General features: G+C 42.6%; 1 protein-coding gene across 1 annotated transcript in view; it reads left to right on the top strand.

Annotated features, from left to right (window-relative positions):
* Positions 1 to 27,887, top strand: part of USP46 (ubiquitin specific peptidase 46) — a 62,903-nt gene that overhangs the window by 17,362 nt on the left and 17,654 nt on the right. The window contains exons 2-5 of the mRNA XM_043447761.1: positions 8,574 to 8,654; positions 11,059 to 11,272; positions 12,802 to 13,031; positions 26,261 to 26,337. Coding sequence (XP_043303696.1) covers positions 8,574 to 8,654; positions 11,059 to 11,272; positions 12,802 to 13,031; positions 26,261 to 26,337 — 602 coding nt within the window. The remainder of the gene's footprint in view (positions 1 to 8,573; positions 8,655 to 11,058; positions 11,273 to 12,801; positions 13,032 to 26,260; positions 26,338 to 27,887) is intronic.

Genomic DNA, 27,887 nt, shown 5'->3' with positions numbered 1-27,887 from the left:
GGAACTTGTCCCAGCCCAGATTCTATTTTTAATAAAGTGCGGTGCATTGTTTTCAAAGGTTACCACGTTTCTCACTGATGTAAATGAAAACTCTGTCTGTTATGCCCGCAGACCCTGTCATTTACTGCTGTGGATCAGTTTTCGTTCAGCATCTGGTCAGTTGTTCTCAGCGCCCCGTTTGCCTTTGTGTCGTTGTGCTGGGCGCAATGATCAAAGCGCAAGCTTGGGTTTACTTGCCATTTACTGAGTGCTGATAACGTTCCTCGTTTTGCTTGGTTTCCTCCGCCACCCTGAGCCACAGGCAGGCTGAATGTGAGCAACCCCACTTCTAACCCAGGAAACAAAGGCCAAGAGAGAGGACGTGCCCCAAATCAAAAGGAAATTCATCCTGGGGGGAACAGTGGCCAAATGCAGCTGTGAGGTGTGTGCTGTGGGCCTTCAATAACTGGTCTGCAGGATATTAGTTTGCTAACTTTCATTACATTTTTTATGACAAAGATAATACATGCTCATAGTTAAAAATTGGAACAGTTGAAAAAACAAAAAGCCCCTTGGTGGGCTTGTCATCTGCAAGCCCTTCTCCTAGACACGGGTGACAAGTGTTAATAATTTCTTAAGTGTTCTTTCTGGAATTTCCATTAAAGCATAGAGGTCGAAGGCTGGCTCTGGCCACCCTGCCCCTTTATGTCCCTCAGGTGTGTAGTTGCGCTGCAGACCAAGAGGCTCAGTCTCTGCTGCTTGGATGGAGGACATTTCCAGCAATTGTTCTGTACACACGTTGGCCCACTCACATGTTTTTACTTATTGTTGTATCTTAGGCAAATTTTCACAGCCATACCTGTGGAGTGGCTTTGCTGTTTTTAAGTAGCTACATGGTATTCTGTCTTATTTATTACTGTATTTATTTAACCAGTTAAATTATTTCTTGGAGAAGGAAATGGCTACCTACTCTAGTATTCTTTCTTGAAGAATTCCCTAGACTGAGGAGCCTGGCAGGTTACAGTCCATGAAGTCACAAATAGTCGGACACGACTGAATGAGTAATGCTAAATTATTTCTAACTTTTTTCTGTTACAAACCTTGCCAGGGAGGACCATTGCATGCTGTTACTGCAGTATCCTTTTTCCATTTCTGATTTTGGCAGCTCATCGCTGCTCAGGAGCACGTTTGCCAAGTTCCCCTGGCAGCTAGGTGTGGCTGCGTGGCTGGCAGATGTTCTGGCCATCAGGATCCTGAGAAAACATGATGTGTGTGACTCTCAGGGACTTTCTTGGAAGGGAAGGAGAAATCTCTCTCCTCCTCGTCTGTCTGCCCCTGGCGCAGGTTCGATGATAGGGGGCTGGAGTGGCCATCTTGGTTCCCGAGATAGACTCTTGAGGATGACAAAGCAACAAGTTAAAAGGAGCCTGTGTCCGTGGCCCTGCGGAGCTGCCGTTTCAGACCTGCAGTGCTTCCTCCCTGTGAACACTTACGTGAAAGAGAGAAACTTCCATCTTGTTTTAAGCCGGGCCTGGATACAGGCTCTGTATCTTTTCTACCTGTGTAAGTATAGATGTGGAACAGATTTCAGGGCTGAAGGACATGCTCATTTAAAGCTTTGATTTACAATGTCTAATTGATATTTAAGTATCTGTCATCATCATCTCATGAAACATTCCCCATGATGTCTATATCCTTTTATTGTATAGAGATCTACATTTAACATAGAGAACTCCAAAATCTGTTAAGATTGCATAAAAATTCATGTTACCAATGGAAAATGGTGAAGCAAGAGTTTGGTTCCAAGGGTAAATATTAGTAACATTCTGTATCCATGGGAAGGAATTCCTAGGATGTGTATTTATAAAAGGGCAGGGAAAATGGGGAAGTGGTTGAGGGTACCACTTAGGCCTCACTGAACAATAGATCTGGAGAGTGCACACACCCACGTCCAAATGATCATGGATATGGAAGCAATTCACACACCCTGACCATTCCCATCCACGCATCCATCCAACCATCCATCCATTCATCCATCCATCCATTTACCCACCCAGCACGACTGGGCCTGCCCTGTGCTATTCACTTAGTACTGTACTTGCAGGATTAAATAGGTTAAACATAGTCTTTGCTCCCATGAGACATGTAGTTTAGGGGATTAGACAGATATTAATAATCATGCAAATAAAAATTGGCATAAATACTGTAAGGGAGACAGTATGAGAGGAGGGTGGAGGTTGTTGGGGAGGGGGGTATGTCAGTTTTGTGTTGCCACAGTAAAATAGTACCACAAATTTAGCAGCTTTTTTTTTTTTTTGGCCATGCTGTGTGGCGTGTGGGACCTGAATTCCCCAACCAGGGATCCAGCCAGTGCCCCCTGTGGTAGAAGCGCAGAGTCTTAAAACTGGACCACCAGGGACGTCCCTTAGCAGCTGAAAATGACAAGAGTTTATTCTCTTGGAGCTCTGGAGGTCAGAAGTCCTCAAATCAAGGTGTTGGCAGGGCTGCACAGCTTCCAGACATTCTAGGAGAGCCCTTTCCATTGTCTAGGGCCTGTCTGTTCCTTGGCTCATGGTGCATCCCGTCTTCAAGGCCGGCAGCATAGCATCCTCAGGTCTCTCTCTCTCAACTCTGCACGTGTCATCATGTCTCCTCGCTGACGATGGTACTCCTGCCGCCTCCTCATGAGGACCCTTGATGACACTGGGCCCACGCAGACCATCCAGGATAATCCCCCCATCTTAAGCTTCTTAAATCAGTCATATCTGCAAAGTCTCTTTTGCCACATCAGTTAACATATTCACCAGTTCTGCGGACTAGGGTGTGGGCATCCTGATTTGGTCCACACAATAAGGTACCGTTATTTTGTCAATCAAAGAGACTCCCTGAGTCTAGGGGTGGCTGGTGAGGAATTCCCTGAGAAGGATGTTAGGGTACAGCTGGGTGGAGAAGCAGGGGAAGAGCATTCAGGTGGGAACTTGAGGATTTGAGGAACAGGACAAAGGCTGTCCTAGTGGGCCAAGTGTATGAGAGAATGTGTGGCCGGGGGGTGACCCTGGAGACAGCGCTGGAAGTTACTGGAGAATTTCAAAGCAGATGTGTATTTTATTTTTAAAAGCTTTAAAAAAATAATTTATTTATTTTTGGCTGTGCTGGGCCATCGTTGCTGCGAGGGCTTTTCTCTAGTTGCGGAGTGCGGGCTTCTCGTTGCGGTGGCCTCTCGTGGAGCACAGGCTCTGGGTGCACAGGCTTCAGGAGTGGCATGTGCATTTGGTAGTGGCGGCTGCCAGGCTCTAGAACACAGACTCAGTAGTTGTGGCACGTGAGCTTATTGGATTTTGGGATCTTACCAGATCACAGATTCTTTACTGGTGAGCCACCAGGGAAGCCCCAGATTTCTATTTAAAAAGAACAGTTTTGTTGCCATGTTGACGGTGGGGTTAAGGCCAGCAAGGTGGGTGTTGGATGCCATTTAGGAGGCTGTTTAAATTCAGATGAGAAATGGGGTGGCTTGGTCTCACTGGGGGCTGGAGGTTAAAGAGAAGCCGATGGACTTGAGCGATTTAAGGAGAGGGAATCAGTCAGTACACTGTGATGAATGAGTGGGGAGTGGGATGTTGGACCTGGCCCTGAGGTTTGTAGAAGGAGCTGGAATGAAGGTGGCATTGTCATGGACGGAGTGGGGAAACACCAGGAAAAGAGTGGATTTGGGGGGAAGGAGAAATGAAAGCTAGGACTTGGGGTAGAATGATTTTGAGGGTCTGTGAGACAAGCAAGTGGAAGTGTGTATTCATCCTACCTGAATGAGCTCAGAAGTGAACTCTCAGCGATCAAGGTGGTGAAGAGTTTGAGGTGTTTGGCACATAGCTGCTGATTAAAGCCTGGTTATTATCTGGACCCTCCACAGACAGGCATGGAGGGAGGGAGGGAGCCCTCAGACAGTGGCTGGGGAAAGCTAGCAGCTGTGTGCACCGCCCAGAGTTGACCGTGTGTGGAGTGCATCAGGGTAGCATCCAGAAGGGGCTATTTTGAGGAGAGATGGCGAGGTGAGAAAACAGACAGTTCTCAACACGTGTTATGGAAAACTTCAAACACAGTGTATGAGTTTCCTCTTGCTGCTGTAACAAGTTACCATGACCTTAAGTGGCTTAAACAGCACAAATTTATTATCTTATAGCCTCGAGGTCAGAAGTCTGAGCTGGGTTTCCCTGAGCTAAAATGAAGGCAGTACAGTGCTGTGTTTTTCCTGGCGGCTCTAGTGGAAACTGCTTCCTTGCCTTTTAAGCTTCTAGAGGCTGCTTGGTTCTCTGGCTCCTGGCCCCTTCCTCCGCCTACAAAGTCAGCAGAGGCATGACTTACACATAGTATCGCTTTCATCGGTTGTCCTGCTCTGTCTCCCACTTTTAAGGATACTTGTGATTACGTGGCACCCAACTGGATGGTCCAGGACAATCCCCCTATTTTTGGTCAGCTGATTAGCAAATCAATCCTTCTGCAATCTAAATTTCCCTATGCCATGTAACATGATGTCATCACAAGTTCTGGGAGTGAGGACATGGGCATCTTTGGGAGACCATTACCCTGCCCATAATATATGTAAAAGTATAAACAGGATGGTATAATAAGCCCCACGTACCCATGCTCAGCTTCAACAGCAGAGTTTTATCCCCACCCCCCACCTCCCACTTCTCCCCATTGGATTATTTGAAACAGCTCTTAGAAATCTTCTGATTCATTTGTAAATGTTTCAGAATAGACAGTTGTTTAAAGTAGTTTAGCTGTGAAAAGAAGGTGAGAAAAGATGGGGACTGGGGAAATAGATGTGGGAAGAAGATGTGTGTGTGTATTTTCACATGTGAGACATGTAGGCATGTTCAGTTCAGCAGGGCAGGATCTAATAGTGCAGGAGCAATTGACCTTGAACGAGAGTGAGATCTCCATCATTGACAGGGAGGCATGTAGGTTTGAAGATTTCGGAGTGTGTAATTAAGAAAGTTCCTCTCTGCTGGTTTTATTTTGTTATTTTTGCTGTTGAGTGGGAGGCCAGTGAGAGGGGCAAAGGAGTGTAAGAGTTTTGAGGAGCTTGGAGAAGGCTGGAAATAGTCACTGTGGAGTGGAGAATGAGCATGTTAGAGAAACGCTATTGGAATGTAGGCATGTTGAGAGTTGGCCTAAATTTGGTGAGTTTAGTTGAGTGCAGTCAGCTTGGGGTGTGACTTCTCCCCTCTAATGTTGCTCATCTGTCCGGGTTCAGAGAAGGTGGATAGTTTGGTCCCCTCTGGGTTGACTTTTTGCCAAGTAGTATAAGCAAAGGACGGGTATGGGGGTGTTTATGAGCGCCATTGAAATCATGATCCATGGACTCTAAGCTGGATGAGAAAGGAGAAGGGTGAGGGGTTCCGGCGAGTCTCTGTGTGGCTGTAATGGGATGAGCCGGCAAGCAGAGCCCAGCCTGCCTGGGTTTAGGGTGGTGACCAGATCCAGGCTGTGTCTTTGGGAGTGGGTAGCTGGAGTGGAGTGGAATAAAAGGCAGCTGCAGAAGAGGACGCCAACACTGAGAGAGCAGGTGTGGGAAGGTGCTTTCACGTGGATCCCGAAACCACCCAGCATGACGGCAGGAGACAGGGTGTCAAGGTAGGTCGCTGGGGGATGGGGTTTAGGCAAGATGAGGAGAAAGGAAGGGGTTTGTACAGTGCTGGGAGGCATGGGCTGCAGAGGGCAGATTTTAAAAACTTATGTATTTATTTCCACAGGCTTTCACTAGTTGCAGCGAGCAGGGGCTGCCCGCGAGTTTAGTGCATGGGCTTCTCATTGCGGGGGCTTCTCTTGTTGCAGAGTGTGGGTTCTGGGACCTGCGGGCTTCAGTAGTTGCGGCACATGGGCTCCAGGGTGCACGGACTCAGTAGTTGCAGGCACAGGCTTGGTTGCTCCATGGCACATGGGATCTTCCTAGATCAGAGATTGGACTCGTGTCCCCTCCATTGGCAGGCAGATTCTTAGCCAGCGGGCCACCAGGGAAGCCTGAGGGTAGCTGTTCTGACAAAAGGGTGACCTTGCAGAGATCTGGAAGCAGCCCAGGGAGAGAGAGCATCTGCGAGAGCATGAGCAGGCCTGACCTGCGGCGTGGCCGGGAAGTGTGGATCTCAGGTTTCATGAAGACCCTGTTAGCTCCTTCCCTCTTCCTGAGCTGTGCTGTGGGCGCCTCCTCGCCCGCTGCCCCTTGTCCAGGGTGTCCTCTCAAGCACCACCGCGACCCCCCGCCCCAGCCCCCAGTCACTGTGGTCAGCCTGAGTCTCCACCAGCACTGCCCCCCACCTGCACCAGCTCCCTCTTCGGTGGGAAAGTTAAGATAGATAGAAGAAAAAAGCAGACCCCATTCAAGAATTCCCAAATAGCAGAAGTCATGGGTTGAGTAAATGGCTGCCTCATAGAGAAAGATTTAGTGAGATCTGTCTCCATGTGCCCTGCTTTTATATCTGACACTCCTCTGGGGCACTAAGCCACATGTCCTAACGTTGCTTCAGAAATGGCCGCGCGTGTATTTAATGCACATTGTTTACATCGATTTATGATCGAGATGTAGCTTTATTGGAAAATATTAGTGATTTTTTTTCAGTTCCATGAAATCCTGCTTTAATTTTAAGAATTGAGCCTGTATATGGAGTCACATCATTGTGAAGGCAACGAATCGCTCTCTACCCCCCAGCCGGACCCCTCACCATTAAAAGATAGTGAAACTGTTGTGCACACAAATAGCCACTGAATGTTAAGTCTCTGTTGACGAGTAAGGGACTTTAGATTGGTGGAACAGTATAATGGACAAGTGGAAACAAAGGATATTATGATAAGAGGATGGAATGTACTATTTCTGCTGAGGTTCTGTTTGCTCAGAATTGAGTTGTTCTGCATTTATTGCTTGCTTGTTGACACATGACCATCTTGACAGGTTCTTAGTCTGCCTTTTGGCCATTTCTTTCTGTGATAGGAGATTCTAATTATACGAATCCAGAATAAGTAGCAGCAGCAGATTTATTTTTTATAAAGCCTAAGAGTCTCTTTTTAAAGTGCCTGTCTCCCAGATCTTTGAGAGTCTGTGAGCTGTAGGTCTTCTGTGATAGCCCGAGGATTTGAGGAGCATAGAATGATGTAGAGCTGTAGGTAACCATGGGGCCTGGTCCTCCCCACCCCCAGATTACTCACCTGGTTGGACTGAACTTTGGTCACTTTTCCTAATCCCAGTATCCAGGCCTTGGGGGAAAATGATCATCAGTGAGGTATTGCCAGGCCTCAGGGCTTAGCAGGGCTCAAGAAATGGTTTTATTCAGTAGGATTGCTCTGCATAGTATTTGGTTAAGACTGTGAAATCCCAAGTCTGCCTCCAGGGTTCAAGTCTAAGCTCTGCCACTTATTGACTGTGGTTCTTGGACAGATTCTCAACCATTCAAAGCCTTAAGTTCCTAACTTTTAAATGGGGATTATAATAGTAAGTACTTACCTGATGCTGAAGCTCCAATACGTTGGCCACCTGACGTGAAGAGCTGACTCATTGGATCCTGGGAAGACCTGATGCTGGGAAAGACTGCAGGCAGGAGGAGAAGCGGGCGGCAGAGGATGAGATGGTTGGATAGCATCACTGACTCAGTGGACATGAGTTTGAGCCAACTGCAGGAGATAGTGAAGGAGTCTTGTATGCAGTCTATGGAGTTGCAAAGAGCTGGACACGACTGAGCGACTGAACAACAATTTACCAGATGGGAATGTTGTGAGAATAAATAGTGCAGTCCCTGGCACATGGTGGGAGTATCCAGTAACTTATTATCCTCATGTTGGAGTGTTGAACTTGAGTATGCATGGCTTACGATTTGATACACTTGAGAACAGTTAGGTTTTAAATTCTATGTCTCCAGTATTTATATGTCCTTGGACATTTTACTTTCTCAGTAAGGCCTTCCCTGCCCACCCTATTTAAAGCTGCAGCTATCCGTCCTTCACTCCTCCCCACCCCGTGCCTGCCCTCCTCCCCGCTCCCTGGAGCCCCTGCCCTCGTTTCCGGCTTTGCTTTTCTCCACCGCACTCATCGCATTCTGATGTGCTGTCCATTGTACTTGCTTTTTCTTTCAGACTATCTTTGTCCACTGTTCTGTTGTCAGAGCCTAGAATAGTGCCTGGCATGTGGTGGGTGCACAGAGATAAATCTTTATCAGACACACACCATTGACTTTGAAATTGGTGGTACGATTCTATACACCACTGAATAGTGTAAAAGCTACTCCAGGAATCTGAGCTTAGAACATTTTATTTGGAAGTTCTGAGTGGTAGGCTCGGTACCTGTCCTAAACCTCCTTTCCTAATGGAAGGTCATTGAAACTGGGTAGAACAGGTTTGAGGGATGATGAAGTTGGGTGAGGAGAGGACAGGCTGACCTCATAACCTCATCTACGGTTTACTTCCAATACCTGTTTTCAGTGTGACCACCTCCAGACTCCGTGGCCACTAGGGGAAATGTTGGTCTCAATAGCCGGCTCTCTCAAGTAGCCTTTTGCTTTCTTGTCTGTTTTACACGCAACAGAACTTTTGCTGTTTTTCTCTTTTAGGGCACCAATGCCTCTGCTCTGGAAAAAGACATTGGTCCAGAGCAGTTTCCGATCAATGAACACTACTTCGGATTGGTCAACGTAAGTATTTTGAAACGTACTGTTTTAGTCAGGTGTTTCAGCATTCTTGAAGCAATGTCACTGCCATTTTCATCATTACCAAGTTTTAAATAATCGTTCATACTCCTTGGTTACCATAGGTGGCAAATACCCCAGTGGGGGATATTTAGTCCAGTTTTTGGAAGCATGAGTTGCCCCAGAAGAGGAGGTTTAATTAGTGCATTATTAGGTCAGAGTCTCATTTTTCCCTCGTGCCTTAAAGGATTTCCTTTGCACACTAACCTTCAGAGCAATGTTATCAGCCTTTGTAGTAAGACCTGCTTTTGTGGTCCTCCCTTACCATCTGAGTGGGCTCGTCAGCTCAGCCAGAGTGTTGAAAGGGTTACCAGCTCAGCACCAGCGGGTGCTTCACGGCATAATTTGGTATTTGAAGCATCAGTGGGAAGTGGGGGGAGACTGGGGCCAGTCTATCTCTAAATCCCTTGGCCTCATTTCACTTGTGCTCAGCAACGGTCCCCTTGTATACAGCCAGACTTGTCAGGCTGTGTGTCCTGGATAAGTTCATGATGGCTGGGTAGTAAGGCAATATTACCCTCCACCCTCATGAGCTTTCTTCTCTAGCTGATCCTTTCGCTCTGGGGTGGAGGATTTAAATAACATCAGCTGTTCCCTCAAAAGCACCAGGTTTTCTGGAACAACTGCTCTGAGCATGGTCTATCAGAACTCAGGTGTCATAGGTCATAATTTCTACTGGGAGTGTTCTGAGTGAATGCCGCTTGTGGAATAACAGAGTGGACATTGTCTCTGAAGTAGTACAGACCTAATCCAAGGTCTGCTTGTGCTGTTCCCCAGCTGTGTGATCTTGGGCAAGTCCCTTCCCCTCTCTGAGCTTCCATTTCGCCCTCTGTGAAATGGATCACAGCGGTTTCTACCCTTTGGCTTATAGTGAAGGATCCATGAGAGCTCCTATTGGAGGTCCTGACATGAGGCCAAGGCACACAGTGACACTCGGTACATGTTAGTTCCTTTTCTTTCCCAGGAGTTGTTCACTGGTCCAGGGACCAAGTGTTACTAAAGGGTGTCTGGCTAAAGGTGAGGCACTGAGTAAAGAAAAGAATGGAAGGAGAAGTCTAAAGTACTGGAATATAGGGCACTGTGTTGATGGAATACTGACATAATTTTAATGCAACTTTTTAGGCATTGTGCAAAGGCCTCTTGCTTAAGCTCTATGAGGGTAGTTATTCAAGTTGCGGGAATTCTACCTTGGCCAGGGAAAAGACAGATGCAGACTATGGAGGAATAAAGAACTAAAGCCATCTCCTAGTCTGGGGAAGCATTGTAAGTTCTAAACCTGTTAATAGTTTTATACATGTTCACTTCAAATGGTAGTTCATGAAAGTTACAGCTTCTCTTTAAAAAGGGGTTTGTCTCATCACATAATTGTGTCAAAGTAGATTAAAATGTATAAAAATAGGAAGTGTTCTATCTTAGCATATGAAGAAATGTCACGTTAAGGATGGCCATGCATCTGCCTCACTCTTGGGCAGATGAAACACAGCCAACAGCCAGGCTTGAGAAGATGTTTGTGTTCTATTTTAATCTTACACAGCATTTTCTAATCTGCTATTAATCTTCTAATTGCCTTAGATGGTTTTCCTCTTTATTTTAGCACGTATGAGAAATTCTAAAATGAACGTCTCAGCTGTGTGTTCTCCCATAGAATTGGTTATCCAGTCAGTTGAAAACCAGTGAGATGATGACTTTTTGCCTCTTTAAATCATAACCGTGGCTTTTGAGAAGTGCAAAGTGTTACTCCGTGGGTCCTACTATGATCGCAGGAGACCAGGACGTATGTGGTATTGTATTGAGACAGTGGCTATTTCAGCAGAAACAAGATTGCTATGGAGAAAGTGAGGCAATTGGTCTGAAGCCTGTGGAGGAGTGCCAGACCCTTGAAAGAGAGAAACTTAAAACAAGTCCCCACTCGGTTAAGGCTGTTTCAGCTGAGCAAGTGGCTCCTAGTAGCTGGATTTCTTTCTGATTGGGATTTTTATTTTCCCTGTCATAGGAGCTTTGATATGTTGCAGTGTGACATCTTTTGTGTCTCCAGCTGCTTTTCTGTCTCCATATCATGTTGATTTTTTTTTCTTCTTCACTCTCTCTTTAAGCACCAGAAAGTCTCATTAGATTTTTAAAAACCAAGGCTGAGTGCTCCTTATCATTTTATAGAGACTTTTATAGCCTAGCGAGCTCTCCAGCTTGTGTATACTAGCATTCATTTCCCTGGTGATCAGATAGTCACTGGTGTTCTGCGTGGCTTACTGGTCTACCACGGCACGCAGACCGTGACACGGGATCTGGGCCAGTTCACACAAGGGCGGCCCGGAGAACCCTGATTTAAATCGCCCTTCTTGTCCTTTGGCAGTTCGGAAACACATGCTACTGTAACTCCGTTCTTCAGGCCCTGTACTTCTGCCGGCCGTTCCGGGAGAATGTGCTGGCATACAAGGCCCAGCAAAAAAAGAAAGAGAACTTGTTGACATGCCTGGCAGATCTTTTCCACAGCATCGCCACACAGAAGAAGAAGGTCGGCGTGATCCCACCAAAGAAGTTCATTTCGAGGCTGAGAAAAGAAAATGGTGAGTAGCATGGAGACAAATGTGTTTCAGTTAAGGAGAATCAACAGGTCTGCGTAACCTCAAAATGCATCCCCCCCTTTTTTTTAATGGGAAAATAGTATGGCCAATTACTCAAATATCTGTTTTTAAATAAAAGATATTTCTTCTTTGCCACCCAGTATATAAAGCAAAATTGGATAAAAAAAAATACTTAAAAATTCTGATTGGAACTTCCTTAGTGGTTCAGTGGTTAATACTCCACACGGCCAATGCAGGGGGTGTGGGTTCAATCTCTGGTCAGGGAATTAAGATCCCACATGCCACATGGCCAAAAAAAAAAAAAAAGTAATTTATCATTTCAAAATGGAATGATATTTTTATTTGCTCCACATTAGGAGGACTTTTTTTCTGGGTAGGATCATTATAAGAGTAAAAATTGCCCAAGGCAGGACACTGACTGGAATAAGTAGGTTGATGAAATAATTGAATAAAATAGTACTGTCTTATAAACTTGTCATAAGTGATTAAACTAAATGCACATTATCTAATTAGAGCCTCTGCTGTTTTAAAAATAATACCTCTGATTTTTATATGTCTAAAAGAGTTGAAGGATATCAAATTGATATTTTTCTATAATAAAAATGTCCTGCTGTCACTTGATTTTCTTCCTTTTTTTTCCTGTATCTGGTTTTTTTTGGGAGACGTGGTGGTAGAGACGAGGTTATACCAGAAGTTTTGCATGGGTAAATTTATGACTATAGAAATATTTGATATGGCAACTTGTGTTTAGCCTAGATTTCAGCCGTGTTGCAACAGACTTGCACAGTTAATAAGATGTTTGTTTTATAAAGTCTCATTTAATTTGATTGCTGTCTTTTGAAGTTGTAGTTTATACAGACCAGAATAAAAATAATCTGAGAAGGAAGCAGAACCCTCCCAAGTCTCCCTTGTGAACATGATTAATAATGAAGTTTCACAGCTGCATTCATCTCTTGATTGATTGTCCTTATGGCAGGGAGCAGCAGTGGGGCTGCTGGAATCTTCTGTATCTGGTTTCAGAATGCTATCAGATAGATACATTCTCGTGTATATCTCTCGTCTCCCTTATGTGTTTCATTTAAGCTGCTTCCAGGCTGGTTCAGAGTTTAATATGGTCTTTGGGAAGAGACCCCGTCACTCTGGATAGATTACAAAGTGAATAATTGATCATTGGTGGTCATATTATATTAAATATTGATATTTTATCAAGGAGCTCAAGTATTTCCTGTTCTTTCCTTTTTTTGTAGAGCAAATACAAATGTTTGTAGCTGTATATATATATGATGACTTTACAGAGGGAGATTGGGAAAATTTAGTTCTCGGTGGTAAAAAGTAGAAGTGAACAAAAAATATTTTAAAAAACTTATCCATTGAAGTTGCAAGATAGAGGTGAATATATCCCATACATGTCCACTCTTTCGATATAAAAATTGAAACGTGGTTTGTAAAATTAAGCATTTCCTTTGCTTTTCAAGAGCCAGAGACTGAAATAACAACCCTCTCCTTTCCAGATCTCTTTGATAACTACATGCAGCAGGACGCCCACGAATTTTTAAATTATTTGCTAAACACTATTGCGGACATCCTGCAGGAAGAGAAGAAACAGGAGAAACAAAATGGAAAGTTAAAAAATGGCAACATGAATGAACCTGCGGAGAATAATAAACCAGAACTCACCTGGGTCCATGAGATTTTTCAGGGAACGCTCACCAATGAAACTCGATGCTTGAACTGTGAAACTGTAAGCGTCACGAGGGCGTTCATGTAACTTGCTTGTGCATATTTGTGCGTGAGCTGTGTTGTGCGTGAGTGCAGTGTGACATCATAGCACCTAGCAGTTCTCTGCCTTGTACATAAATTGCTCTGTTTATATGTGTGAGCCTCAGATGCAAACTTTGGAAGCTTGTCTCCATCTAAGATGTCTCAGCCGGTGGAAGTAGAGTGATGAGGGAAAAATCTCAAAAACTTAGATCGCTATGCAGCATGGGCTAATTTGAGGGTCTAAAGGTTGAACTATTGAATTGGACTTCTGCCAGTTAGCTTGAAAAGATTTGGGCCACGAGGAAGTCATGTGTGACTTAGACCATTTCCTCAGCATAAAGGGAATCGGCTGTGCTATGGTGAACTTGAACTCAGAAGACAGGCCTGACTTCTGATCCTCCAGCAGTTAGCTGGGTGTCTGGGATGAATCTCTGACAGCGCTGTTGCAGGGCCTGGAGTGTGGCACACTGTGGGCACTTAGTGTTGAATTTGAAGACGTTTTCCGGAGGGTGATTCACGAGGTCACGTTGGCTTCATGTGTTTGATTTAACTCTGTGAGTGGCCTCATGATGTGGTAGATAAAGCCCAACTCTAGGGCCAGGCTGCCAGGTTTGGAGCTGTGGGACCTCATCTGTAAACTGGAGGTGATGAGACTGCTTATCTCCTAGGGTTGCTGGTTGTTGGTTTAGGTGCAAAGTCGTGTCCGACTCTTGTGACCCCATGAACTGTAGCCCACCAGGCTCCTCTGTCCATAGGATTTTCCAGGCAAGAACACTAGAGCAGGTTGCCATTTCCTTTTCCAGGGGATCGTCCCAACCCTGGAATCGAACCTAGGTCTCCTGCCCTGCAGGCAGATTGTCTACCGACTGAGCTACCAGGGAAGCCCCAGGGTTGCTGGGAGGATTAAACGAGTTAACTCTTGGACAGCACTTAAAGACTATGCTTGGCACATACCAGCCAAGTATGCAGTAAAAATCAGCTTTTGTTATTTATTATTTTAACTACTCACAATATAGAGAGTATGGGCTCATTTGGGGTCTCAAAGTTTAACACTATGAAAAATTCTGAAGGATTGTGCATTTCAAGGGGAGAGAATGACTTTCAGCAGATTCTGTAAGGGGACTAGGACCCAGAAATAGTTAAGAAATGTGAACTTAAGCGGGAGGCTTTTTCTTTTTTGGCAGTCTTCTATCTTTTTAAACAAGTTTTGAAGCATTCTGATAGGTTCATTGTAGAAATAATTAGAAAACATAGCTAAGCAAAAAGAGACTAAAAGTTACCAGTAATCTCCACTAGAGATGATAAATTTGTAACTTTTTCTAAAAATTGTGATCATGTTAGCCCAGAGATAACCACTTAAACATTTTAACATTCTGAAATATATCCTGCCAAAACATTTTCTACACATATTGATCTATCTAGAGATCTCTCCTCCCTCCCTTTCTCCTTCTGTTCCTTTATATTTTATATTCCATTAAAATTCAGTGGAATATAGAAGTAGAATGTGTAATAAACTCATATGTGTATTACTTGGGGTCAATGATTGTTAGCACACTGATGTGTCTTGATCATCTTTCCTGTCATATCCCCCTTCACTGAACCAGTCTGTTTTTAAGGACGTCCCAGGTAACATCATTTCTCATTTCTTCATTACTTTGCTATAAATCTCTGAAAGATAATAAAAGGTAAGAAAAAAAAATTTTTTTAAAAACATTAGTACAATACCATTATCACACCTAAAAATGATTCCTTTAGATCGTTATTCACTCAGTGTTCAAGTTTCTCTGTCTTTTTTTTTTTTTTTAAACAGCTAGTTAATTCAAATCTAGATCCAAACATGATCCATACATAGTCCATATTTTCTTTGGGAGAGTTTGTATACATTTTGAATGTTTGGTAGAACTCAGAACTTACCTTTACATCCTTAAAACATATAGTTCAGTTTGCCTTGTTTTAGATCTCTATATGAATGAAATCATACAATATGTGTTCTTTTGCATCCTATTTTTTTTCCTCACTAACCCTTGTGAGATTTATTTGTGTTGTTACATGATGCTTTAGTTCATTCATTCTCATTGTCCTATGTCAGTATTTATACAACTCTTAATTTTTATGATACAAGCTATTTACTTGAGATTTACTTCTTAATATTTGCTTTCTATTGAATTAATTATTGCCTGAAAATATCACAATTCATGAATCCATTTTACTGCTGACGGATATTTAGTTGTTTTCAATTTGGGGCAACTATGAGCAATGAACATTCTAACATATAATCTCGTATACATAAATTTAGTTTCTTTAGGATATATGCACAGAAGTAAATTTGTTAGGGCATTAGGTGTGCTTATCATTAAACTGATTTGAAAATATCAAATTCCCACTTGGTGTATAAGTATTCTCATTTCTCCACATTCTTGTCTATACCCACTATTCTGATATCTTCACTTTGGTAATATAGTGGCTGTATAGACAAGTATCCTTTTATTCAATAAATACCTTTTTTTCTCTTTCACATGTACTAAGTAAAGATATAGACACTGAGGATGCAGTGAGATCTTTGCCTTTCTGGAAGTTTGAGCATGAATGATAGACATAACAAGATGAATAATGAGTTTTGTAATTATGATTGCAAAATTCTGTGAAGGAGGACAGAGTGTTCTGTGAGCTTTGATACAGGAATCAGAACAATGGGTCATCACATCTCTTCATTTAGTCAGGTAACCTTCCCCAGATTGTACGGCTGGCCTAATCCTTTTGGTTATCTTTGAAATGAACACAGTTACTAAATCTATCTTGTGATTCTCTGCATGGATTTTCAGAAAGGCTCAGATAGGCTCAGTCACATTTGTAATTTCTTTTTTTGTCTAAGAACAAGTCAGTTAATCCCAACAAATACAAAGGTTGCACCCCCAGACAACTGTATTGCAGAAACTATTACTGAGCCTGTTAGTTCATGGAGGGTTACTGTGGATCAGAAGCCTGTGCCCAAAGATTCCTCCAAAACTTTTGTATCATACCATAGTGTTTATTTCAGTGGGATTCCAATCATTCCAACCATTTATACTTCATTTGCGGAAAACAATGAGACTGTGTCTTTGTGAAGGATGGTGCGCTTTGAAAAACCTGAATCTTTTTCCCCCACCACAATTTTATTTTTTAATTTATTATTTAAATGGAGGATAATTGCTTTGCAGTGTTGGTTTCTGCCCTACAACAATGTGAATCAGTCATAATTATATATATCTCTCCTCCTTCTTGAGTCTTGAGTCTCCCATCCCTCTCCCATCCCACCCCTCTACATCACAGAGCGCCAGACTGGGCTTCCTGTGTTGTATAGTAATAATTAGATTTGTGGCAAGAGTTGTTTTTTTTCCCCCTCTGGAGTTACTTGGATAATCACCTCCATTTTCTTAGAGACTTTAACTGGTTGGGATCCTAGGAGTCACCTAATCCTTTCTCGCCCTGTGTCCAAGTCCCTCCAGTGACGTCCTAGCCAGTTGGTCACCAGCATCTGCTGGATTCTGTCCAGCGATAGGGAACCCAATCTCCCCCGGCGACGCCTTCCATTTTTAGAAAGCTCTGATTGTTAGAAAGCCATCTACTTTCTAAGAAAATACATAGTCTGCAGGCTTTTTCATTGTTGTTATTGTAGAATGTTGAGAACTTAGTGTAAAAGAAGACCGTAAGTTTTCCTTCACAGGGTGAGAAATACAGGGCTCCATTTGAGTACTGACCTCTGCCCAGGGCAAGCAGCCTTTTCAGAGTGCTTCCGGCAGAATTGCCAAGGCCATTAGTGAGTGCTCACAGTGGGATTAAACTGCACTGGATCTGGAGCAGCAAATTGGCCCCTGGGGGAGCCTCGCTGTTTGGGCGGCCTCAGCTGGTAGTTCCTCCAATTGTGCAAAAATCTTTTATGCCAGTCTTCATGCTTTCAGACAACAATGATTTTTGTCTTTTTCTGGGTCTCACCCTTTGTAAATGTTGCCTGGGATTGCAGTGCAAATGTCAAGGGAAAAGTTTATGGAGAACAGCCGGTTTTCATTCTGCAGTAGAACTGGGGAGACAATTTTAAGGGGCTCATCCTGTGCCGAATTTTCCAGATGACCTTGACCAAGGTACTTTAGAATTGAGGCATGGGATTTTCCAGTCTAGCCTCAGCGCTCCCTTGGTTATCCTCTGCTCGGATCACAAGATTTGCTGCACCAGTTGGAGCTTAATTTTGTTGTTGTTAATTTTCTCCCCTTTCTGTTTAATCCGAGTTTTTGCTTTGCAAATTTGTGGTTTTCATAGCTTCTCAGTGGCTTTAACGCATTTATATCTGTTGCTAGAGCCAAAAGTTTGTCTGAAGAGCTGCTTTATTAAGTACCAATTGTAGGCTCCTTCTTGCTTTGTCTGCCAAGGTTAAAATGGATTCCGTAGAGCTTCTGAGCCCTGTACAGAGGAGCAGTGGGGGGTGGGCACGTGGTCGCTGAGTAATGGTTCTGAGTTCCTGGGATTCAGGGGGGCTGTCATTGCCACTTTTCCTGAGCCCACCTTCTTGGCATCGCCTCTGAGCCAGTTTTCAGTTACTAGCAGAACAGCATGGAGCCGCCACCTGGTCACCTTTACTGCTAAGCCCAGTAAAGGCTGCTGGGAATTTAGAAGCACATTTGAATAGGATTTTAATTACTCAGGAACTTAGCAAAGCTTGTGATTTTTTATGTATGCCCTGTATATTAATTTGTTCTATTAATTTGTAATTAAAAAGAAGAGCAAGTAGGATCTCTTCCAGTCTTTTAAAATTAGTTGCTGAGGAAGTCCATGCCCGGAATGAGGAGGGAAGAAAGGAGAATAAGATGTAGCCTGTACCTACTGAGAGTATTGGAGTCTTAGCGATATATATGTTTCCTTGGAGACAAGCTGTGTTTTCACTTAGACCAGAATGAGATTCTTCTGTGTGGGAAGAAAATGGTTTTATTTTCTGGCAGTTTCCTGGGAAGAGAGAAAAGGGGGAAATTGCTTGATCACTCACTGCTTTTGACTATGTCAGTCTGAGACAGGGAGAAGGAGAGAGGAAAATCCACGTGGAAGAGTTAGTGCCGTGTTTTGACATCCCTGGCCTGGCTAACCCACCTGAGCAGCACTTGCTCACTCTTAATTCTGGAAGCAGTTTGCACTGGGAATTGAGAAAGTTACTTTCTCCAGTCCTTTAATTAGATTTGTACCTTTCTTCCCTCTCCCTAGAATAATTAAGTAGAGGAAAAGATTTGCATTTAACGGGAGACAGTGTTTCTTTGTTTTTATCCCCCTTTAAGTACAAGAACTTTAGTAGAACTATCTAAATTATGTGTGAATTTCAGTTGGCTAGATTCCTTTTATTATCTCTCAAAGAAGGGCATTTTGAGTTTTTAAAAAGTTTTACTGATTAAAAATAATACCCATGAATTATGTTTTTAAAAATCAGGCACAAGAATGTATAAACAGTAAATCATCCATAATTCTGCCACCCAGATGCCACTGTTGGCATTTAGATATCTTTTCATTTGTTCAGCCTTTTGTTCAGTTATGTATTCATTTATTTAGTGAATATTAATATTAATCTATTAAATAATGGAAATTATTTTAGTACTAGAGATATAGCAGTTAAAGCAAACAGAAAAGACAGTACCTGCTCTTTTATTTACTAATGTACACATTTAAAGCTATACTTTTTCCTTTTAGCACTGGTTACTTTTTCCTTTTAGCATGCAACCAATGCTGGTTGCATCTCTCAAATCCGGATATGTTTTCTTTGTCAGTAGCTCAAAATATTTTCTAATTTCTCTTGTGTCTTTTTTTCATTTTACTCATGTATTACTTAGAAGTATGTTGTTTAATTTTCAAACACGTGGTGTTTTCCCAGGTTTCTTAATGTTTTCCAATTTCATTCTGTTTTGGTTAAGGAATATATTCTGTATGATTTCAGTCTTTTAAAATTTATTGTAACATGTTTTGGATCCTAACACAATGTCTGTCTTGGTAAATGTACTTGAAAACAGGGTGTCTCAACCCTAGAACTGTTAACCGTCTGGATCCGGTGTTTCTTGGTTGTGGGGTACTGCTCTGAGCATGGTTAGCTGCATCCCTGGCTTCCACCTACTGGATGCTGATAGCACCCCCAAAGATGTGACAGCAAAGATGTCACTCAGCTCAATTCAGTTCAGTCGCTTCGGAAAAAGATGTCTCTAGACATGGCCAAATATTCCCCGAAAGGCAAAATTTCCCTTATTAAGAACCATTGAGTCGAAAATGATTTGTATTTTGTAGTGGTTGGGTATAATATTCTATAATCATCAGTAGGTCATGACGATTGGTAGAATTATTCAGATTGTCTGTGTTTTTCTTAACTCCCCCCCTCCCCCTGCCAACCCTGGTTTTATGTAATTTGTTGAGAAAGGAATGTTAAAATATCTAACCATAATGTGGGATTGTCTTATTTCTCCCTCTAATCCTGTCAGTTTTTGCTTCATGAATTTTTTTTACTTTTTAAAAACAAATTTGTTGAGGTACAGTTTATGTACCATAAAATTTATCTATTCAGTGCAAAAAAGATATATATATATATTTTTTTGGTGATTTGCTGGATTGTGCAACTATGACCATAATCCAGTTTTAAAACATTTCTATCACACCAATAAGATCCTTTGTATTGAGCAGCATCAAGAATGGGAATGTAATATCATCTTGTGGGATTATATCAACTTCTGTCTTTAGATATTTACCTTTTTTGAACACTTCATATAATTAGAATCATACAAATGCGGTCTTTGTTGTCTGATTTCTTTCACTTACATAACATTTTTGTAGTTCATCTGTGTTATAGTAAGTGGTTCATTCTTTTTTTTTTCTTGGTGAAGTGTTCCAGCTTCATATATTTTTGAGACTTTGCTACAAGGAACTAGGGCTTCCCTAGTTGCTCAGCTGGTAAAGAATCCGCCTGCAGTGCAGGAGACCCCGGTTTATTCCTGGGTCAGGAAGATCCCCTGGAGAAGGATAAGCTACTCACTCCAGTATTCTTAGGCTTCACTGGTGGCCCAGCTGGTAAAGAATCTTCAATGTGGGAGACCTGGGTTCGACCCCTGAGTTGGGAAGATTCCCTGGAGAAGGGAAAGGCTACCCACTCCAGTATTCTGGCCTGGAGAAGGGAAAGGCTACCCACTCCAGTATTCTGGCCTGGAGAATTCCAAGGAGTGTATAGGTTTTGGGGTTGCAAAGACTCGGACACGACTGAGCAACTTTCACTTTCACTTTCACACTTCTACGAAGGACTTCCGTATTTTTAATTATGTTTTTCTAGTAAATTGACCCAATTATTAGGAAATAGCTTTTTTACTTATAATTTTGTCTAAAACTTATTTTCTTATATTAAGTAGCCCACTATATATGCATGTTAACTCTTTATGTAGTATATCTTTTCTACCCATTTATTTTTAGCTTATCTGTTTGTTTATTTTTAAAGTATAGCTCTTGTGGACAGTATATAACTGGTCTTGCTTTTAGAAAAAAGTCCAACTTAAAACTTTCACTTGAAAAAAGTGTTTAATTATTAACATGGTTGGGTTTGATGCTCCATTTAATTATTTTCTATTTTTCCTCCTGAGCTCTATTCCTCCTCCTCTGATTTTTTTTTTTCTTTCCCCTTTTTGGATTATTTGTGCATGTATATATATGTATTATATTTAATAATTCCATTTTAATTTTTCTCTTAGTGTATCTTTGGAGAGTATAGTATACTTTTCACAGTCCCCTTAAAGTTATTAGGTTGGTGCAAATGTAATTGCAGTTTTGGACCATGAATTTTAAGTAATTATAACTAGGCTCAAACATATTTTTATTAATCAAAATAGGAGCCATTACAATCAACACATTTTTGCCAATGAGAAATAAGTTTGTTTATTCCTTTAGCATAAAAGTCCGTGCTTTGGGATTTGACGAACTCTTGGAAAGCATTTTCTGCCTCCTGCTGGTTGTGGGAGTGTTTTCCCTGCAAACGTGGTGGAGATGCTTGAAGAAGCGGTAGTCGATTGGCAAGAAGTCAGGTGAATGTGGCGGGTGAAGCACGCCTTTGTAGCCCAGTCCGATCAACTTTCGGCGTGTTGGTTGTGCGATGTGCAGTCGGGCGTTGTCGTGGGGAAGTCGGGCCCTTCCTGCTGACCAGTGCTGGCTGCAGGTGCTGCAGTGGTCAGTTCATCTCATCGATTTGCTGAGCACACTTCTCAGGTGTGATGGTTCACTGGGGTTCAGAGAGCTGTAGTGGACCAGTCAGCAGACCACCAAACAGTGACCACGACTTTTTTTGGTGCAAGCTTGGCTTTGGGAGTGCTCTGGAGCTTCTCCTCAGTCAGGCCAGTTATTGTATAAAATCCTCTTTTCGCCCAGTGTCACAATCCAATCAAGCAATGGTTCGTTGTAGTTGCGTAGAATAAGAAAAGATGACACTTGAAAACGACAATTTTTTTTGATTTGCAGTCATCTCATGAGGCATTCAGGGCTTCCCTGGTGGCTGAGATGGTAAAGAATCAGCTGCAGTGCAGGAGACCCAGGTTCGATTCGTGGGTCAGGAAGATCCCCTGGAGGAGGGAATGGCAACCCACTCCACTGTTCTTGCCTGGAGAATCCCTTGGACAGAGGAGCCTGGCAGGCTACAGTCCATGGGGTCGCAGAGAGTCAGGTATGACTGAGTGACTAACACATGAAACGTTCACTTATCAAGCTTATTCACCTTTCCAATTTGCTTCAAATGCCGAACAGCCGTAGAACTGATCAACGCTGAGTTCTTTGGCAACTTCTGTAATTGTAAGAGGATCAGCTTCGATGATGTCTCTCAGTTTCCAATGATTGGTCACTGCACTGCTTGTCTTCAAGGCTCTCGTCTCCTTTGCAAAACTTCTTGACCCACCACTGCACTGTACGCCCCTTAGCTGTTCCGTGTTGATGTTGGAAGTTAATCTCTGCTGCTTTATGACCCATTTTGAACTCAAATAAGAAAATCGCTTGAATTTGCTTTTTGTCTAACGTCATTTCCATTGTCTAAAATAAATATAAAATGAAGAGCAAGTAATAAATTATTAGCAAAAAACAAAGTGAGAAATGCGTTTTAAAATGATGTATAACAAAAAAAAAGATATATAACATAACCACATTTATTTAAAATGTATTCCAATATCAGATGGCAAATATCAACATTGCAAAACCACAATTACTTTTGCACCAACCTAATACTAATGTTACATTTTGCATAAAACATAGTTAACTCATAACTGTGTAGGTGCCTATTCCTTCCACCCCAACCTTCCTTGTCTTTTATGCTGTAATTATATGTATTACATTTACACATATTATAACCCCCACAAGGCAAATCACAATTCCCATTTTTGATGCTTTTCATTTTTTCTTGAGGATCTGGATTTCCATCTGGTAACTTTTCCTTTTGGTTTAAAGAATTTCCTTTAACCTTTCTTGTGGTGCAGTTCTGTTAATAATGAATTCTGTTCATTTTTTTGTCTTCCTTCTTGAAGGATATATTAATCAGATACAGGAATTCTGTTCTGATAGTTTTTCCTTTAGCACACTAAAGAAGTTCAGTGTCTTCTGGCCCTTGAATTTTTGATGAGAGACCAGCTTCTAGTGAAATCATTCTCTGATAATGTGTCATTTAAAAAAAAAAATTATTTATAGTGGGATCTCCGTTCCCCAACCAGGATTTGAACCTGGGCCACAGTCATGAAAGCCCGGAATTCCGATCACTAGATCACTAGAATTCCAATCATTAGATCACTAGAATTCCAATCACTAGATCATCCTTAGAACTCCCTGTCATGCGTCATTTCTCTCTGCATGTCTTTAAGATTTGCTTTTTCACCTTTGGCTTTCAACAGTTTGACCTTGGCTGGCCTTCTTTGTATTTATCCTGCTTGATTCTTATTGAGTATATTCAATCTATAAATGTATGTCTCTCACTGAATTTAGGGAATATTCAGCCATTATTTTTCAAATAGTTTTTCTGCCCTATTCTCTCTCCTCCCCTTCTGGGACTCCCATTAGTTTATGATATTTTCTAACAGGTTTACTGACTATCTATTAATTTTTATTTCAATCTTTTTTCTTCCTTTATTCTTCTCATTGGATAATTTCCATTGTTCTATCTTCAAATCCACTGATCTCTCTCCAGATCTCTGTTAAGTCCGACAGTGTATTAATTTTTTAGTTCTGGAATTTCCATTTGATTCTTTTTTTGTTTCTATTTCTCTGCTGTCTTATGTTTTGGTTCACTGTGAATATATTATATTTCACTTTATTGAAGATAGTTCCAATAGCTTCTTTAGAATCATTGTTTCTTGAAACTTCCAACATCTGGGGCATCCCAGGATTGGTCTCAGTTATTTCCTTTTATTTAAGGATATCTTCCATTTTCCTGATTCTTCACATATTATAAGTTTGGAGACACTGAGAATGTTAAGTTTGAGAGTCTCTGGGTTCTGCTGTTTTTATCCAGGGAGTTGCTTTAGTTTCAGCAGGTAGCTGTGTTGGCTGGACTCAAGCTGCAGACCCTGTCTCGCAGGCAGGAGCCTGACCCTTGGGCCAGCCCTCTTGTCTCCAGCCGTGGTGCTGAGAGTGTGCTCTGCGTGAGCCTGCCTCGGGGGTCAGCCAGAGGTGCAGGCAGACGGAGTTGGGAATACCTCCTCAGATTTTTTCCCTTCCCAGTGGACATGGTTTCCCAGGTTGGTTTTTCTGACTCCTAAACCAGAAAGATTGCATTTTCCCCCCCATGAATCCTCAGCTAAAGGCTGTGAAACCATGAATTCATTCTTTGCAGCTCTTCCTCCTCCAAGTGTGGACCACCCATCTGCCTGTCTTCGTTTCTTCTCCATTGCTTTATCTGAGTTTGTAGTGTTCTGGAGGAGTGCTAGAAGACAGGATCTTAGTCATCACTGAAGCCAGGCTTTCAAACTTTCATTTTAGTAAGGGGGAAGCTGACAATAAATGAATAAAAATAAAAAGTATATACAGACATACCTTGGAGGTATTACGAGTTTGGTTCCAGACCACTGCAATTATTTTACAATATTACAAAGAGGCAAGTCACACAAATTTTTTGGTTTCCCAGTGCATGTGAAAGTTATTTTTACACTCTATTGTAGTCTTTTAAGTGTACAATAGCATTGCATCTAAAAAATGTATATACCTTAATTAAAAAACACTTAAATCTAAAAAATGTTAATCATCATTTGAACCTTCAGTAAGCCATAGTACTGACGTCAAAGATCACTGATTTCAGATCACCATAAGACATAATAATAATGAAAAAATTTTAAATGTTGCAAAAATTACCAAAGTGTGACACAGAGACAGGAAGTGAGCAAGTGCTGTTACTGATAGACTTGCTTGACACACAGCTGCCACAAATCTTCGAATTATAAAAAACACAGTATCCGCCAAGTGCAATGAAAGGACGAATGCCTGTCATGTTAAATAGAGCTGTTGGTTATTTGTTGCTTTGTTACAGACTTCCCCAAAACTCTGAGGCTTAAATCAACTCTGATTTTTTTTCACTGTGATTCTGCAACCTTGGGAGGGTGGGGAGTTGCCTGATCCAGCTGGCCTTGCTCAAACCTGTGCGCCTGCATCTCAGCTGTCTCACACATGTATCCACAGGCTGGTGGGGGTTGAGCTGTAGTCTGGGCTTGGCCAGGACACCTTCGTGAGAACCACTGTCCTCTCTGGGCTCGCATCTTCCTCGGGGAAGCAGTCACTGGGGAGCAGTCCACTGGGCAGCAGTCACTGGGCCAGCCGGGTTACCTTTCTCATGGTGATGGCGGAAGTGCAGGAGGGGCGTCCCGTAATTCATGTAATATTATGCCCCCAACGTAGTAACCCATTCCCAACTTTTTGACCATTTTAGGCCATTTAAAATATTTTGCCCCTCCTGGATTTGTTGAGTACCGACTTCTTAAAGCACTTTACACGTATTAGTTTATTTCATTCTCATAACAACCTTATGAAATAGATACTCTTACTGCTCCCACTTTACAGATGAGGAAACTGAGGTACAGAGCGGCCTAAAGTCGCCCACTGTGAGTAGCAGAGACAGGATATGGAGCTGGGCAGCTGTCAGCACCCATTCTTCAGTGTGCTAATAAAAGTAGGAAGAATTATGTCCACATCTCTGAATGTTGGAGTACTGGCTCCTAGGATAGTTGTTACATTTATAGACGTATTATTTTTGTCTGCTGTCAGGTGACTGGGCATCTTAAAGTTGCTGCTGGGCTAGTTTGCCCCTCCTACTCCAAGACGGTGGAATGCTAGGCTAGCTGGTGAACTTCGTTAAGTACAGACCCAGAAGTGGTGTGGTGTTAGCTGTGCAGGCTGAGAAACAGTCAGGACTGATGATCGACTTGGCCAGCACAGGAGACATAGGAGATATGGGTTCAGTCCCTGGGTCGGGAAGATCCTCTGGAGGAAGGCATGGCAACCCACTCCAGTATTCTCGCCTGGAAGGTTAGGACAGAGGAGCCTGGCAGGTTCCAGTCCATGGGATCACAAAGAGTCAGACATGGCTGAAGTGACTTAGCAAGCAAAGCAGCCCAAGCTCCAGGCCTGGGTGGTACCCCGGACAGCAGCGGGCGTTCTGCAGAAGGGCACTTGCTGGGCCAGAGGACGGCTGTGTGTGCAGGTGGGTGATCCTCCGGCCCATAGCACTTTCAGCTCTCCGGCCCCACATGCAGTTTGAATGACGAGGCACCAGAGGAAGGGAGTGATTTCAGGGCACTGGCAGAAGTGCAGACAGCTTAATGGAGGGCAGTCATCTGAGCAGTAGGTTTGTAAGGCTCTTGTCATTTTTCTATTTCCATTGTTAACCATTCTGCCAGGCTGAGCTGTGAGGATACCTGTCTGATATTTCTTGCTTTGAAACAGTGGGGGAAAGGAAAGGTCAGGAAGAGAAATCTGGTTGAGTTATAATTGTGGAAAGCCTAAGTCAAAGCTGGGATACAGGTAAGGCTAAACTAAGAATTTAGAGTTTTCTCTTGTTTGGGATTGTTTTCAAGGTTAACCAGTTGCCAGTGAATATACAAAGTCACACCGGCCTTTAACTGCAGTTACGGGTTTTGGTCCCCTGAAAGTATTCAGAATTACACCTGCTTGTCTGTTATGTACTTTATGCCTAATGGTTTTTCCTTTTTTGCTCAGGTTAGCAGCAAAGATGAAGATTTTCTTGACCTGTCTGTTGATGTGGAGCAGAACACGTCTATTACCCACTGTCTAAGGTAACCTCATGAATTCTGACTGTGGTCTGAGTTTTTGATGAGGCTAGTAAGTCATGGAGGAAAATTTCCTGTATTTCTTCAGGAGATAATCTTCCTTTCTGTTAAACCAGTGTAATCCTATTATTTTCTATTTCTTCTTTCCCGAGGGAGATTAGAAATAAGTATATGTTGTCTAGAGAAGAGTCCTGCTGAGGAGCGAGGGGATCAAGTGGAAGTCATTAGTCATTAAGTTTAAAAATAAGGTTTTAATCTTTAATACAGACGTGTGCTTTGGGCCCTCATCTGCCTCTCCACACACACAGACACACCCCATCACAGTCACACAATTAAGTTGAAAAATGCTACGGATGCCTACCATTCCTTTCTTTTTCTAAGCTAATCTAGTCTTTGATTTTAAAAATTATGCACCTTTGAACTGAGAACCGATGAGGGCATTGCCTTTTCCTCCATCTTGCAGCGTTGTGTAGAGCTCATTCATGGAAGAAGGCTTCCTCCTTATTAGGGTTGGGAGAGGTAAGGTTCCCTGAGTGTAAGTAACACACGTCCAGGGTTCCTGCAGATACTGTGTTTTGACTTGTGGTTGAAAATGTGCTCAGAGTTGGTTTGTTGTTGTTCAGTTGCTAAGTTGTGTCTGATTCTTTGTGACCCCATAGACTGCAGCACGCCTGGCTTCCCTGTCCTTCAGCTATCTCCCATAATTTGTTCAAATTATGTCCTTGAGTCAGTGGTGCTGTATAATCATCTCATCCTCTGTTGCCCCCTTCTCCTGCCCTCAATCTTTGCCAGCATCAGGGCCTTTTCCAATGAGTCGACTGTTTGCATCAGGTGGCCAGAGTATTAGAGCTTCAGCATCAGTCCTTCCAGTGAATATCCATGGTTGATTTCCTTTAGGATTGACTGGTTTGATGATCTTGCAGTCCAAAGGACTCTCAAGCATCTTCCCAACACCACAATTGATGCCAAAAGCATTAATTCTTCGGCACTCAGCCTTTATGGTCTAACTCTTAACATCGTATATGACTACTGGAAAAACCATAGCTTTGACTATACGGACCTTTGTTGGCAAAGTGACTCTGCTTTTTAATGCTCTGTGGAGACACAATTCACTGTCCTGTCCCCATTGCTTTCTCCTCCTTTTAACTTATAATCAGCCCTGCTCTTCTGGACACTGGAGGTCAAGGCTGAGAATCAGGTGTGTATCTCATGGCGCTGACAGTCTAGTGGGAATGCACAGACAGGAATCGGTGCTTTGAAGGACATTAAACGTGTCTAGAGAGTGCCTGGTAGTGGGGGTGCCAGGACAGACGAGGTGGTCTGGGTGGCCCTTCCCATTGCTTAGAAGGCCTCATCAGCTCAGGGCACTGTTGGTTTTATTTATCTATTTTAAACATGTATTCTATTTAAGTGTAGTTGATTTGCAGTGTGGTAATCTCTGCTGTACCACAGGGTGACCCAGCTATACATGTATGTGCATTCTTTCTTGCTTTGTCACAGGATATTGAATACAGTTCCCTGTGCTGTATAGTAGGAGCTTGTTATAATGGATGCAT

This window comes from Cervus canadensis, chromosome 26 (genome assembly GCF_019320065.1).
Source record: "Cervus canadensis isolate Bull #8, Minnesota chromosome 26, ASM1932006v1, whole genome shotgun sequence".
In the NCBI taxonomy this organism is placed as follows: domain Eukaryota; kingdom Metazoa; phylum Chordata; class Mammalia; order Artiodactyla; family Cervidae; genus Cervus; species Cervus canadensis.
The sequence above is the reverse complement of the archived record's forward strand: the minus strand, read 5'-3'. Positions and strand labels throughout refer to the sequence as shown.